Source organism: Bos taurus, chromosome 21, assembly GCF_002263795.3.
Source record: "Bos taurus isolate L1 Dominette 01449 registration number 42190680 breed Hereford chromosome 21, ARS-UCD2.0, whole genome shotgun sequence".
In the NCBI taxonomy this organism is placed as follows: Eukaryota; Metazoa; Chordata; class Mammalia; order Artiodactyla; family Bovidae; genus Bos; species Bos taurus.
Genome location: NC_037348.1, coordinates 22,144,693 through 22,157,933, shown reverse-complemented (window position 1 = coordinate 22,157,933; position 13,241 = coordinate 22,144,693). Strand labels below are relative to the sequence as shown.

The following is a 13,241-nucleotide window of genomic DNA, read 5'->3' as shown; positions in this document are numbered from 1 at the left end:
GAGTGGCTCTGGAGTTGTTCAGACCTGGGATTTGATCTCTTGCCCTTGTATTAATCACTGTGGGAACTGGGCACCTGTGGCATAGAATCATTATACGCGTGATGAGCTAATATATGTTAATTGGCTCGTGTTTAGTAAGCACTCAATAATATTATCATTACTGTTGTTAATCATGTAACTGCCCCACTGTAATGCCCTCACGCCTCATCTCTTACCTCATCCAAATTATACCCATCGTTCAAGATTCAGCTCAGTTCTCACCTCAGCGTGTATCCTAGCTCACAATATGCTTGCCTTTCACATCTCCTACAGCATCTGTATGCTTAACCACACGATTTTGTATTTAATTCTCTATTGTCTTAAAGTGCTTGTTTTTTGTTTTTTACATCTATATAGACTTAAACTTGAGTTTACTTATGAATTCTGCTTCTTTTTAAATCCTCATAATTCCTAGCATAGGGTTAGAGTCACCGAAACAACTAAAAAAACCTTGTTTAATTCAACCAGACTTGACCTTATCTTATTTTGATCAAGATAATAATAATAGTAGTGATAGTCATCAGGGTCCTCTCTATTCTTTGGAGATCCCAATTTCTCACTTGTACTAATGCTCTGAATAACTGGTGAGAATTTATAGATTTTACCAACTCCTTATGGTAGACTGACCAGGAGTCTGTGTGTTCTGTTCCGTTCTGGTTCATTTAGGATAATAGCTTTCTGAATAGAGCTGTAGTTCCCTTTACTTATGGGTGATTGGTTGTGCTCTATCTGTATGAATACTGCTTTAGCCAGCAAGTATAAACCAGAATGTTCTTGCACTTAGTTCTCTCTGTAGAAGAAAGTCCAGCACATTTCCTGCTGCATACACTGTATAAAATACTCTTTTATTTACTAAGGGACTTTTCTCTACTATGTTGTTTGGGGCCTTTATTGCTACACCTGGCTGATTGTTAGAGTTTGTTATAAACTCATAAGGAAAGAAACGTATGCGTGTATTTTGAAAGTGTTCCGTGCATATTGTTCTTACGTGGTCAAAGGAGCAAAATAGTAAAAATTCCCTCAGATATGTTTCAGTGAGGAAGGTAGGCAAATGCATAATTTCAGGGCAACTTGGCTAGAACAATTCAATGAGTAATTTCAAGGCAACCAGAGACGTGTGAAATATAGAGTAAAGACAAGAATGATGACTTTTCCTCAAGGTTTGTACATGACCCTTCACTGGGGTTCTTAGTGTAGATAAGGAGGTGAGGATAAGGCAGAATTCTCAATAGAGGGACAATCTTTTCCTAACAGTAGGGAAAGTCAGAGACAAGGGAAAGTTGGAAGACAGAGGGACTTTAGGTCCCAAGAATTATCTTAATGTAATTATAGATAAGATTCTTTCCCTAGGGTTTGAGAACGAGCAGTGAAGCCATTATGCTGCCCCAGAAGAAAGCTGCAGGCCAAATAGTTAAAAATGAGAAAGAGTTCTTATTTTTTTGTTAAGTAAGATAAAGAAAATTAGATAATTAAAGCATAGTGGGAGAAAGTATGTGAATAATGTTCCGGACCAGTGGTCCCCAACCTTTCTGGCACCAAGGACCAGTTTTATGGAAGGTAATTTTTGCACGAACCAGGGTGATGGGGGTGGGGGTGGGGAGTGGCTTCAGGAGGAGTCGAGCGCTTTATGTTTCTTGTGCGCTCTATTTCTGTTGTTGTTACATCAGCTCCACCTCAGATCACAGGCATTAGATCCTGGAGGTTGGGAACCCCTGTTCTAAACTTTATAGTATAAGTATTAGTAAATATCCACTTAAATATTTACGTGTTTATGTACATAGTAAGTTCACATTTCCAGTAAAAGCATAAATGACTAGATGCCTTTGCAGATGGATCATCTGAGACTCTGTGTTACAGAGAGGAAGCCTGGTTGTTACCAGCCTGTGTTGCTTTTATTTTCAGTCCCCTGCTACTACAGAAGCTCCCTAAAGATGGAGACAACCTGTTTGTTTTGTGCCTGAGTGTGTTTACAGCATGGTCCTTGTAGGAAAATGCTTGGTTAGTTGGCTAGCGGCCACGTAGACCTGCAGCCGTGATTCAGAGAGCTGCTCACCTCCTCTGTCTGGTGACCAGTGAGCCAAATTGTAGGGGAGAAGGTTGGGAAGAAGGGAACAGCCTTAGGAATCTAGCCTTTCGTCCTTTTACCTCTTGGTGTTATTTATCAGTTCTGGTTTGAGACTTTGTTTTTTCTTGGACTGTTTTCTTTATGACACCTTACATTAATTTTCTTTTTTGTTGTTGTTGTTTTTTTACAAATGAAACAGTTTATACTGATAACTACTGCTATGCCCCCAATATTTTGATTTTTAGTATTTTATTATTGATTTGTTTTGCTACTTTGGTGATAAGATTAGATGTTCTTTCCTGGGTGGGGCACGGGAAGGAGAACCCTATTTTTCCTTCTAAAAATAGGGAAGCTGAAAATAATAATTATAGTTTTCCAGGGGCTGTCATTTCTGAAATCAGAAAATGTATTATTTTGACTTTCAACTTAATACCTTATTTATTTTATAATATGCAAAGTACTTTCACGTGTATGATTCCATTTAATCTCATGAGGAATCTTAGGAGGAACATACCTTTATTATCGCTTTCAGATGAAGGGAAATCTGCATTTTTATTGTCGATAATGTGATAATGACCTTGTGTGATGTCAGGTTCTGTGACTAGAAGTAGAGAATGTTGAGGCAGCGTGGAGAGCCCCTTCTGCTCCACATGGTCAGACAAGCCTCGATGTCTCGGCACTGTTTAGGGGCAGAGTACCTTCTGGAGATGCCAGGATGATGGATTCAGAATGATGCTGAATAAGAGATATTTGAAGGAACTAAGGCTCTTTAGTCGGGAGTAGACAGTCACAGGGAAGAGGGGTTGAAGGTACTCAAGTATCAACTCTAGTGTGTAAGCTTTAACAATTTTTTTTTTTTAAACAGAATCATCTAGAGATGTAGTAAATTGCAGTGGGAGATACTTTCTCCTGTGTGGTAGTTTAGTCTGGATAAAGACTTGGCATTTTAGCGGAATGCAGGCATGTATTATTGGTGCCTCTTAAATTGCTGCCCTTATTGGTGCTGAGCTTCTACATCTAGAAGTTTGTAAGTAGGCCTGGGGTGTGGTCTAGGAATCCGTTAATTCTAAACACCCTGGGAACCTCTGAACTTGGAGACTTTAAGGTTCTCTTCTACCCTCAAAGCCTAATGCTTCTGTGATGCTCCACAGGAAAGGCCAACTGATTATATTTCCCCATTCTGAACTGAGACTGGTTTTTGGGAAGGAAAAAAATTCCCGGCTGTGATGTTAACATAGTTTTGTCTTAAGCGTTTGCCTTTTTTTCCCTCCTCAGTGCTTGCTGCATTAACAAATATAGACCTGGCTTTGGAGCAGGGATCTGCACCAGCCTTGTTCAAGATCCTGCAGTCACCTGCACTGGGCCTGCGAGGGCTGCAGCAGCAGAATAGTGACTGGTACCTCAAGCAGCTCCTGAGTGACAGACAGCAGAAGAGACAGGTAACAGCATCTTGAGTGGCACCTGTAAGGCTTGACTTCCATCTATTTCAATCTCATGCTGATGTGTAAAGATATCTGTGGGGCCTTCCTCCCCACCCCCCACCCTGCTAATATAACTGTTCCTCCTGCATGTGAATTAAGCTGTTTAATATCCTCAGGTAAAGTACACATTGTCTTCAGCTCTCTTTTCCTTGTAGAGTTGTAAATCCCCTCTTAAATAGCTTCGCCCACCCTCTGAATCTCACCACCCCTTCACTTGAAGTCCGTTAAATCCACAACTTGAAACTGCTGGGCAGAGGGCTTCCCAGGTGGCTCAGTGGTAAACTATCCACCTGCCAATTCAGGAGATGCAGGTTCAGTCCCTGGGTTGGAAAGATCCCCTGGAGAAGGAAATGGCAACCCACTCCAATATTCTTGCCTGGGAAATCCCATGGACAGAGGAGCTTGGTGGGCTATAGTCCATGGTGTTGCAAAAGAGTCGGATACAACTCAGTGACTGAACAACAACAGAAGCCATTGGGGAGAACCTGAAATTTTATATTCTTCAGGAATTCCCACTTTAAAAAAAAAACCATATCTCATGAGTTTCCTCCGGCTAATACCGGGAAAGCATTTAATATTGCAGTAAGAGTAGACTGTGTGGGATTGTACTTTATGGGTTTTTATTTTTTAGAACAAATATAAGGGGCTTTTTTTTTTTTTTGCTAAATAAGGACTAGTATACATTTTATAAATTCTCATTATTGGCCAGAGAAAGCAGCATTAATGTGCTGATGCTTCTATAAAGATTTTATCTTTGAACATTTCGATGCTCTTTACAAAATATTCTTTTAGGTGTGCTGGTATCTGGAAAGTCATTCTTCCCCAGATTTGACAAGGGTTTTTGACTCCAGTTTGGGCTGCTGCTTCAGCTGCTTGTAGCCTGAAGCTGTCTCTTAGGTCTGTGGCTCAGTGTCCCTAATAACTTGTTGGGATGTGAAAACTGTGAGGTCTGGACATGCAGGCAAGCGTCATCTTTACCTGAATGTTCTCTGCTTTTCTCAGGGTGGTCAGGCTGAGCCCCTGCAGAAGGAGGAGCTACAGTCTGGAGTGGATGCTGCAAACACTGCCGCCCAGGAATATCAGAGAAGTAAGAGTCCCCTCAGCTGTGTGTCCCCTGAGGTACTGAGTAGGGGAGGAGAGTGCCTTTGTGTCATGGAGGGGCCTAGGAGTAGATTCTGTCACTCCTCAACCCACCCCAAGCCTATTAGCCACAGTCAACTACCAGGTACCTTTGGTGGCAGTAGGAGTCCTCCAGTTTTAAAAGTAGAACCAGAGTCCATGTAGGCTCGCTTTGGCTCTAAGCACGTGCTTACGTGGTTGGTTAGGACTTCCCTGGTGGCTCGGTGGTAAAGAATCTGCCTGTCAATGTAGGAGATGTGGATTTGATCCCTGGGTCAGGAAGATCTCCTGGAGAAAGAAATAGCAACACACTCCAGCATTCTTGGCTAGAGAATCCCGTGGACAGAGGAGCCTGGTGGGCTTCAGTCCATAGGGCTGCAAAGAGTCAGAAACAACTTAGTGTCTGAACGACGACGACAACAACAACTTTGCCAGGCTCTCCTTGTTGTAGGGGAGGGATGTTTTAGGTAGAGTGTAGTGGTGGCAGGCAGGAGGAGTTGGAGCGGAAAGAAAACGGGTGAGGAGAAGAGAAGAGGAAAGAAAACAGATTTACTGAGATGCGGCTCATGTACCATTGAGTTCATCCTCAGACTGAGAAGACCACTGTCTGAAGGTGGAAGTTCCACTTCAAATGTCACAACTAATAGTTTAGCTGCAGAATATGATTTTCTCCTGTGAAAACTGGCGTCTGCGCCCCCTTGGGGCTCTGGGAGCCAGTGGCTTTTCTCACCTCGAGTTCTCTACCCAGGGTTGGCGGCAGTGGCAGCAATCAATGCCGCAATCCAGAAGGGCGTGGCTGAGAAGACTGTCCTGGAACTGATGAACCCCGAAGCCCAGCTGCCGCAGGTGTACCCGTTTGCCGCCGATCTTTATCAGAAGGAGCTGGCCACCCTGCAGCAGCAGAGTCCCGAGGTGAGCTCACCAAACCCGTGCTGTTTGTGAGCAAAACGAGAGTGGACATGAATTTAATACCCACTTCTGGGTGTAGTTAGGCAGAACCTTTTTTTTAAACCAGAATCTTAGACTCCTTGTAGTTTTATTAAATGTCTGACCTCCCTGGGTCTTCCAAGATGTCCTTCCTTACTCTTTCCCCACCTCTCCCTTTCTCTACAGCATAGCCTCACCCACCCTGAGCTCTCTGTTGCGGTGGAGATGCTGTCATCGGTGGCCCTAATCAACAGGGCACTAGAATCTGGAGACATGAACACAGTGTGGAAACAGCTGAGCAGTTCAGTGACAGGCCTTACAAACATCGAGGAGGAAAACTGCCAGAGGTGGGTGCCCCTGACCCTAACCTCTCTCTTCTCTGAGCCAACATCTTATTTTCTCTGCAGGAATCCTGACTTCCTTGTAATCATCTTTTGGTTCCCCCGCCCCACCCCTGCCCCCCGTATTTCAATTCATTTTATTATGCTGAAGGATTTGTAGTAAATTACAGATACTATAGCATTCCACTCCTAAATTTATTATAAATATGCTTATTTAAAGCAATGAGGATATTTGTCATGTAGTCAAAATAACATCCTTATACCTTGTCAAGTCAATAATACTTCTTGAATATTTTCTAAACCCAGTCTGTTTTCATACTTCTTCTCTTGTTCCCAAACTGTTTGTTCTTTTCAGCTGGTTGTTCAAACCAGGATGCAATCCATATTGTGTCCCTTTGGTATCTTTTATTTATTTTATTTTAAAAATTTATTTATCTTTAATTAAAGGATAATTGCTTTATTATGTTGGTTTTTGGCATATGTTAACATGAATCAGCCATAAGTATACACATGTCTCCTTCCTCTTGAACCTTCTTCCGCCTCACACCCCCCGACTTTGATATTTTTTAATCTAGCATCGTCCCTTTCTTTATAGTGCTGACTTGTTAAAGAGTTGGAGCCAGCTGTCCTCTAAAATGTCCCATTTTCAGTTTTGGTTGCTTCCTAATATTTGTTTTATTCCTGTAAATTGGAAATCAGGTCTAAAGGCTTGTCAGGATTCAGTGAAGTATTTTTGGTGATGTGTATTTCATATTTTCTCATATTAAGAGGCACGTAATACCGGCTTGTCCCCACCATCAGAGATACTGAGGTTGATCCTTGGATTAGGCAGTCTGCCAGTCCCTTCATTGTGTATTTATTTTTCTCCCTTATCTCCAGAACATAATCTTTTTTTTTGTACCTTTTACACCATCACAATGTCCAGTTTCCCATTAACCATTCGTCTAATGTTTTTAACCCCAACTGATAATTCTTGTGTAAACCCAGATTTCCGGTGAGAGTTGCTGAATGGTGATTTGTTGACCTGTCATTCCTTCTACGTTTATTAGCTGGTGCTTGACTTTGTTTTCTGATCCTCAGAGGGGTTGTCTGAGCTGCTGCCTCTGATTTCAGAGTTAGTCTTACCTGAAATTTAGAACAAGTAATATAAATATTTTTCATATAGATAATGAGAATTAGTGGTATCTTTGTATTTTTACCCTTTGTTCAGGGTAATGCCTGGGTCCCAAAGCTGACCTTTAGAATACATCAAACTGTTGGGGTTCCTCAGCCATCTCTTGGATCCTGTGCCCCCACATCTTCTTATTCCCGTCCACAGAAGTAACCCTGCCTTTTCTAAGGTTGCACTTCTCTCTTTTGTCGGGGGAATGGGGCAGGTATCTGGATGAGCTGATGAAGCTGAAAGCTCAGGCCCGTGCAGAGAACAATGAATTCATTACGTGGAATGACATCCAGGCTTCTGTGGACCATGTGAACCGGGTGGTGCAGGAGGAGCATGAGCGTGAGTGAGCTGCTTCTACTCCCCGATCATGCCACAGCCGTGCATGTGTGATCCCACCCTCCTGGGGACACTACCCCAGGGGATTTCTGGGAACTGAAAAAAAAACAAAAAAGCCTGTCCATTTAACTATCTCAAAAAGCTATGGTTGTCTATTGTTTTAAAAACACCAGGCTACTGCTATAATTGGAGGTGTGTAAAGAGAACTAAGCTTTTTCAGGAGGTGAATTGAATGTGATGTTACTTTTATTTATTTATTTATTTATTTTTTGATCTGTTACTTTTAAATGCTGTTATAACAGGTTCTGACAGTGCCTGGAGCTAGATCATATTGCACAAATTGTCCTCCCTAAGAGGTCTCTCACTTCAGACACCAGCTTTGAACCTGGTGTTCCCAGGTCACCGCACTTTGGAAAATATATTCAGGGGTCCCCTCCACCCGCTCAGTTTCAGTAATTGACTAGACTGACTGACTAAACTCAGGAAGGCACTGTACTTGTGATTATAGTTATATCATTGCTGTTGTCCAGTCACTGAGTCGTGTCCGACTCTGCAGCCTCATGGACTGCAGCAGCCGGGCTTCCCTGTCCTTCACCATCTCCTGGAGCTTGCTCAAACTCATGTCCATTGAGTCAGTGATGCCGTCCAGCCATCTTGTCCTCTGTCGTCCCCTTTTCCTCTTGACTTCAATCTTTGCCAGCATCATGGTTTTTTCTAATGAGTCAGCTTGTTGCTTCAGGTGGCCAAAGTATTGTAAAGAGTACAAATTGACTTTTATTGTACAAGAGTACAAAAAGAGTTTTATGTAGAGTACAAATCAGGACCAGCCAAAAGAAACCAATGGGGTGATGTCTGGAAGGGCCCCAAATTCAAAGCTTCTGTGTCCTCAGGATTTGTTGCCCTTTCCAGCCCATCGATGTGTGTCCTAGCCCGGGAAGGTCACCTGAGCTCTGGCTATCCAGAGGCTTTACTGGGGCTTCATTACTTCTGATTGATTGAATTACTTGGCAAAGTAGTGGCCAAGTAATTGAATTCAATTTCCAATTTGCTTTTTGTGTCTGGAATAGCCAAGCTGATGTTCCGAGATCGTCAGACTCAAAACCCCAACCTTCTGATCATATGGTTGGTTTTTCCAGCATGACCAGCCCCTACCCCAGAAGTTTCTAGGGGCCCAACAGGAGTCACCTGTTTGGCATCAACTCAGGTGTGATCCTAGGAGCCTACCACGAACAACAAAGATACTCCTATCACTTGGGAAATATGGTAAAGAATCTGCCTGCAGTGCAGGAGACCCGGGTTTGGTCCGGGTCAGAAAGATCCCCCAGAGAAGGGAATGGCTTCCCACTCCAGTATTCTTGCTAGGAAAATCCCATGGACAGAGGAGCCTGCTGGGCCACAGCCCAGGGGGTCGCATGGAGTCAAGACACTACTGAGCAACTTTCACTTTCCAGAAACCAGAGACAAAGACCAGCCAAATTTTTTATTATACAGTGGAGTCATTACAGAAGCAGTGCAGGGACTTCTCTGGTGGTCCAGTGGTTAAGACTATGCACTTCCACTGTTGGGGGTGTGGATTCAATTCCTGGTTGGGGAACGAAGGTCCCGCATGCCATGTGGTGTGCCAAAAAATAAAAATTAAAAAAGAGTAGTCCAGCTGGCTGAAATACTTAAGGAGTGAACACTCCTAGTTTTATGTAGTGTTTCCTGTGAGAAATAATCAGTGATGTAGTGGGAAGAGCCTTGCCTTGGAGAAGGAGGCCCTGAGCTTTGATTTTCCATCTGCCACTTGTTTGCTATGTGATCTTAAAGAGATACCTAAACCTCATCCTTTTATTTTTTTCTATAAAAATGTTGAACTAGGTGATTTTTAAGATTCCCTTGAATGCTTCAGTTTGGGATTGACATGTGCAGACTGCTGTATTTAAAAAGGATAACCAACAAGGACCTATGTATAGCACAGGGAACTCTGCTCAGTGTTATGGGGCAGCCTGGATTAGAGGGGAGTTTGGGGAAGAATGGACACGTGTATATGTATGACAGAGTCTCTTCGCTGTTCAACTGAAACTGTCATAGCATTGTTAATCAGCTATACCCTAATCCAAAGTAAAAAGTTAAAAAAAAAAGAGATTCCCTTGAACCCTAGACTTTTTGTGAGTCAAGGATAGCTTTGATCACACATTGGAGTATACTTGAAAGCTATCTTGTAAAGCTAGTTTTATCATGTCCTCATCACTCTTCAGTTAGACCAATTAAAAATAAAACAAAAAGACTTAAGATTTCAATAGGAAAATATATATAAGGGAGTTTACTTAGATGAAAGAAGCCCAGTACATTTAAAAGAAAAAATTTAAATGCTGCTTAACATTTTGGATGGCAAATTGTAGTTTAACTCATGGTAGCACTTGGGTAGAGGATTGATGGTCACTTAGCTTGTTTAAAGACTGATTTATTTATACAGTTTCCTAATTTAAAAAAATAACCTTCTGTCCATCTCTGTGTAGGGATTTTAGCCATTGGTTTGATTAACGAAGCCCTGGATGAAGGTGATGCCCAGAAGACCCTGCAGGCCTTGCAGATTCCTGCAGCTAAACTCGAGGGGGTCCTCTCAGAAGTGGCCCAGCATTATCAGGACACATTGATCAGAGCAAAGAGAGAGAAGGCCCAGGTGAGTGGCCCTGAGTTGTTCCTTTCTGTTCAGAGAAGGCCATCCATCCTAGAACTGAGACAGAGGGAGGGGCATTCACGCAATGACTTGTCCTTGGGCACCCTTAGATTCAGAGCAGTGGAGCACACAGTGTAAGGGTCATAGACTCTGCCTTCCAGAGCTTGTGCTATTTTACACATTTGGTTTGTTTGTTGGTGTTTGTTGTTATGGTTGTAGACACATCTCTATGTCTCTTTACATAAATTCTCTGTTGAAACATAAGATCCAGGAAAATGTGTCAGTTATTTAAGTATACAGTTGTATAAATGTTCAAGTGAGCATACCTATGTAACTGGTGCTCAGATTATAAAAGCATTAAGAGAAACCCCCTTATACTCCTTACATCCTCATTCATTCCCTGCAATGTGCTGGTAACCAGCGTCCTGATTTCTAACACCACAGTTGATTTTTGTCTGGTTTTGAACTGCATTTAAACGAGATCATACATTATTTACTATTGTGTCTGGCCTCTTTTGCCCCACATAATGTTAGTGAAATTCATCCATGTGGTTGCATGGGGCAGTGGTTGGCTCACTCTTACTGTTGTGTGCTGTTCGGTTTTGTGGTTACACATTCTGTTATTGGTGAATTTTTGGTTGTTTCTCACTTGCTATTGCAATCAGTACTCCTGTGAATATTCTAGTGCATGTCTTTTGGTGAATGTGTATATGCATTTCCGTCAGGTATACATTTAGCAGTGGAATTTGTGGGTCATAGGGAATACATATGTTAGGCTTCAGTAAATAATGCCATAAAGTTTTTTTTTTTTTAATAATGGCTTTATTGAGATACAGTTCACATGCCGTATAGCTCACTGCTTTAAAATGTACAGTCCAGTGGTTTTTCGTTGTTCATAGACAATCAGTTTTACAGCATAACCAAAATCAATTTTGCAGCATTTTCATCACCCCAGAAAGAAACCTAGGGGACTTCCCTGGTGGTCCAGTGACTGAAACTCTAAACTCCCAGTGCAGGGGGCCCGGGTTCAATCCCTCTTCAGGGAACTAGGTCCCACATGCTGTGACTAAAAGATCCTGTATGCCGCAAATAAGACCCAGCAAAGCCAAATAAATAAACAAGTATTGTTTTAAAAAAGAAAGAAACTTGGTACCCGTCAGTACCAAGTGGTTTCCCTGCCATCTCTTCAGCTCTAGGTACCCATCCGTCTACTTTCTGTCTGTGGATTTGTCAGTTCTGGACATTCCGTATAAATGGAATCATCAGTACAAGGTGTGGTCCTTTGTGACTGGCTTCCTTCACTTACCTTGGTTTATCCAAACTGTAGCATGCATTAGTGTTTTCTTTTTATTGTTGAACAATATTCCGTTGTATGGCTGCACCACATTTTATTTATCTATTCATGAGCTGATGAGCATGTTTCCACTTTGTGGCTATTAGGGATAATGCTGATATGAATATGTTTTCCAAAGTAACTGTCACACAAACAGTTTTAGAAAGTTTGTTTTGCCTCTTAGCCAGTTTGTTGAGGAGATGGATGAGATTTACACCTGTTATAGTCCTCTTGATGAGTAGGAAGTCGCCATGTGTTTAGTAGGCCCTCAGTTGTTTGTTCTGTGATTAAAGTGTAATGACCACCTGTTTGTCTGAATTGTGGTTCATCTCCTTTTAAATTCTTCCAACAACAGTTGAATAAGGACCTCCTCAACAGTTGTGCCGAGACCTGCAACTCTGAAGATCCCTGCCATGAGGTTCTTCCAGCAGGCAGAAGAGCTAAAAGAATTTCTTTATTCAGGAGATCAGATTCTTTCTGGAAAGTGAGAAGTAGTGAAACAGACCAGGGCTTTTGTATAATTGGAGCTTTTGTACACTGACACCCTTGTGGGTTCTGTAAGTTTGGGCTGTGGGGTAGGAGTTGTAGATAATACAATTTTTTTTTTAAGAGGCAGAAATCAACTGTGGTATTAGTCCAGTGCCTAGATTTTATTTTAAAAATTTATGTGTTTATTTAGGCTGCATTGGTCTTTGTTGTTGTGCATAGGCTTTCTCTAGTTGTAGAGAGTGGGGGCTACTCTAGTTGCAGTGTGAGGCCTTTTTATTGCAGTAGTTTCTCTTCTTGTGGAGCGTGGGCTTTAGGGTGTGTGGGCTTCAGTAGTTGTGGCACATAGGCTTTTGGTGCCCCTTGGCATGTAGGATCTTCCCAGACCAGGAATTGAACTGGTGTCCCTGCATTGGCAGGCAGATTCACAACCACTTACCCACCAGGGAAGCCCCATAATATAATGTGGATATATCTTTGATTCTCTTGTCATGAGAGTACTTGATATTAAAGTGTCCTAAATGTATACATGTAGCAAGTACCAGGTTCCTTTTAAGAGGGTCATTATTATGCATGTCAGTTGATCCTGTGCTGTGGGTTGAATCACAACTCCCAGGAAATTTTGTAGCCAGGAAATTGAGACAGAGACATTAGCTGGTTTTAGTTACTCTGGTGAGAAACAGTTGGCCATAGGAAGCCATAAATGGAGGTCTGTCTGTGACACCAGTTTGGTTGGATCAGAGCTTCCCAAGCTCGACTGATCACTAGAAACCTTGAAAGGTCATTTTTAAAATACAGATTCCTGAGCTTTAACTCTGTTTCTGTAATTCAGAATCTCTAGTGTGGGGCCTGGCTGCTATGATTCTGCACAGGCAAGTGGTGGTCATGTTGTCTTTTGCTGCCTTATTAGTCCAGAAGGAGTGGACTTTGAAAGAATGAACTAAGTCGGGTCCATGTCTAAAAAAGGAAAGAAGACTGAGGATATAAGTTGTACCTGCTCTCATCATGTGATGGGCCTCACTGCTCCTTTTGTTTGGGTCGTGGGAGTTAAACTTTTAGAGGATGTGACTAGAGTTTGAAGCATTTCCTTTTGCTGTGGAATAACTTTCCAGAGTCCATCAAAGGCAGAGGAATAGGGAGAATTAGAGGAAAATTTACTTACACTGCCAGGCTCAGTTGGGTACACTGTAGTTTAGATATAATTGTCTTTTTTTTAAGCTTCAGCTCAGCTTTTAAGTTCCTCTTGGGAGTAGTTTTAAAAATAGCCATCTGAGTTCCCAATTTAGCAAG

General features: G+C 42.1%; 1 protein-coding gene across 1 annotated transcript in view; it reads left to right on the top strand.

Annotated features, from left to right (window-relative positions):
- Window positions 1-13,241, top strand: part of IQGAP1 (IQ motif containing GTPase activating protein 1) — a 107,078-nt gene that overhangs the window by 56,234 nt on the left and 37,603 nt on the right. The window contains exons 10-15 of the mRNA XM_024982325.2: window positions 3,380-3,543; window positions 4,588-4,672; window positions 5,453-5,616; window positions 5,818-5,978; window positions 7,349-7,473; window positions 9,972-10,135. Of these exons, the coding sequence (XP_024838093.1) occupies window positions 3,380-3,543; window positions 4,588-4,672; window positions 5,453-5,616; window positions 5,818-5,978; window positions 7,349-7,473; window positions 9,972-10,135 (863 nt within the window). The remainder of the gene's footprint in view (window positions 1-3,379; window positions 3,544-4,587; window positions 4,673-5,452; window positions 5,617-5,817; window positions 5,979-7,348; window positions 7,474-9,971; window positions 10,136-13,241) is intronic.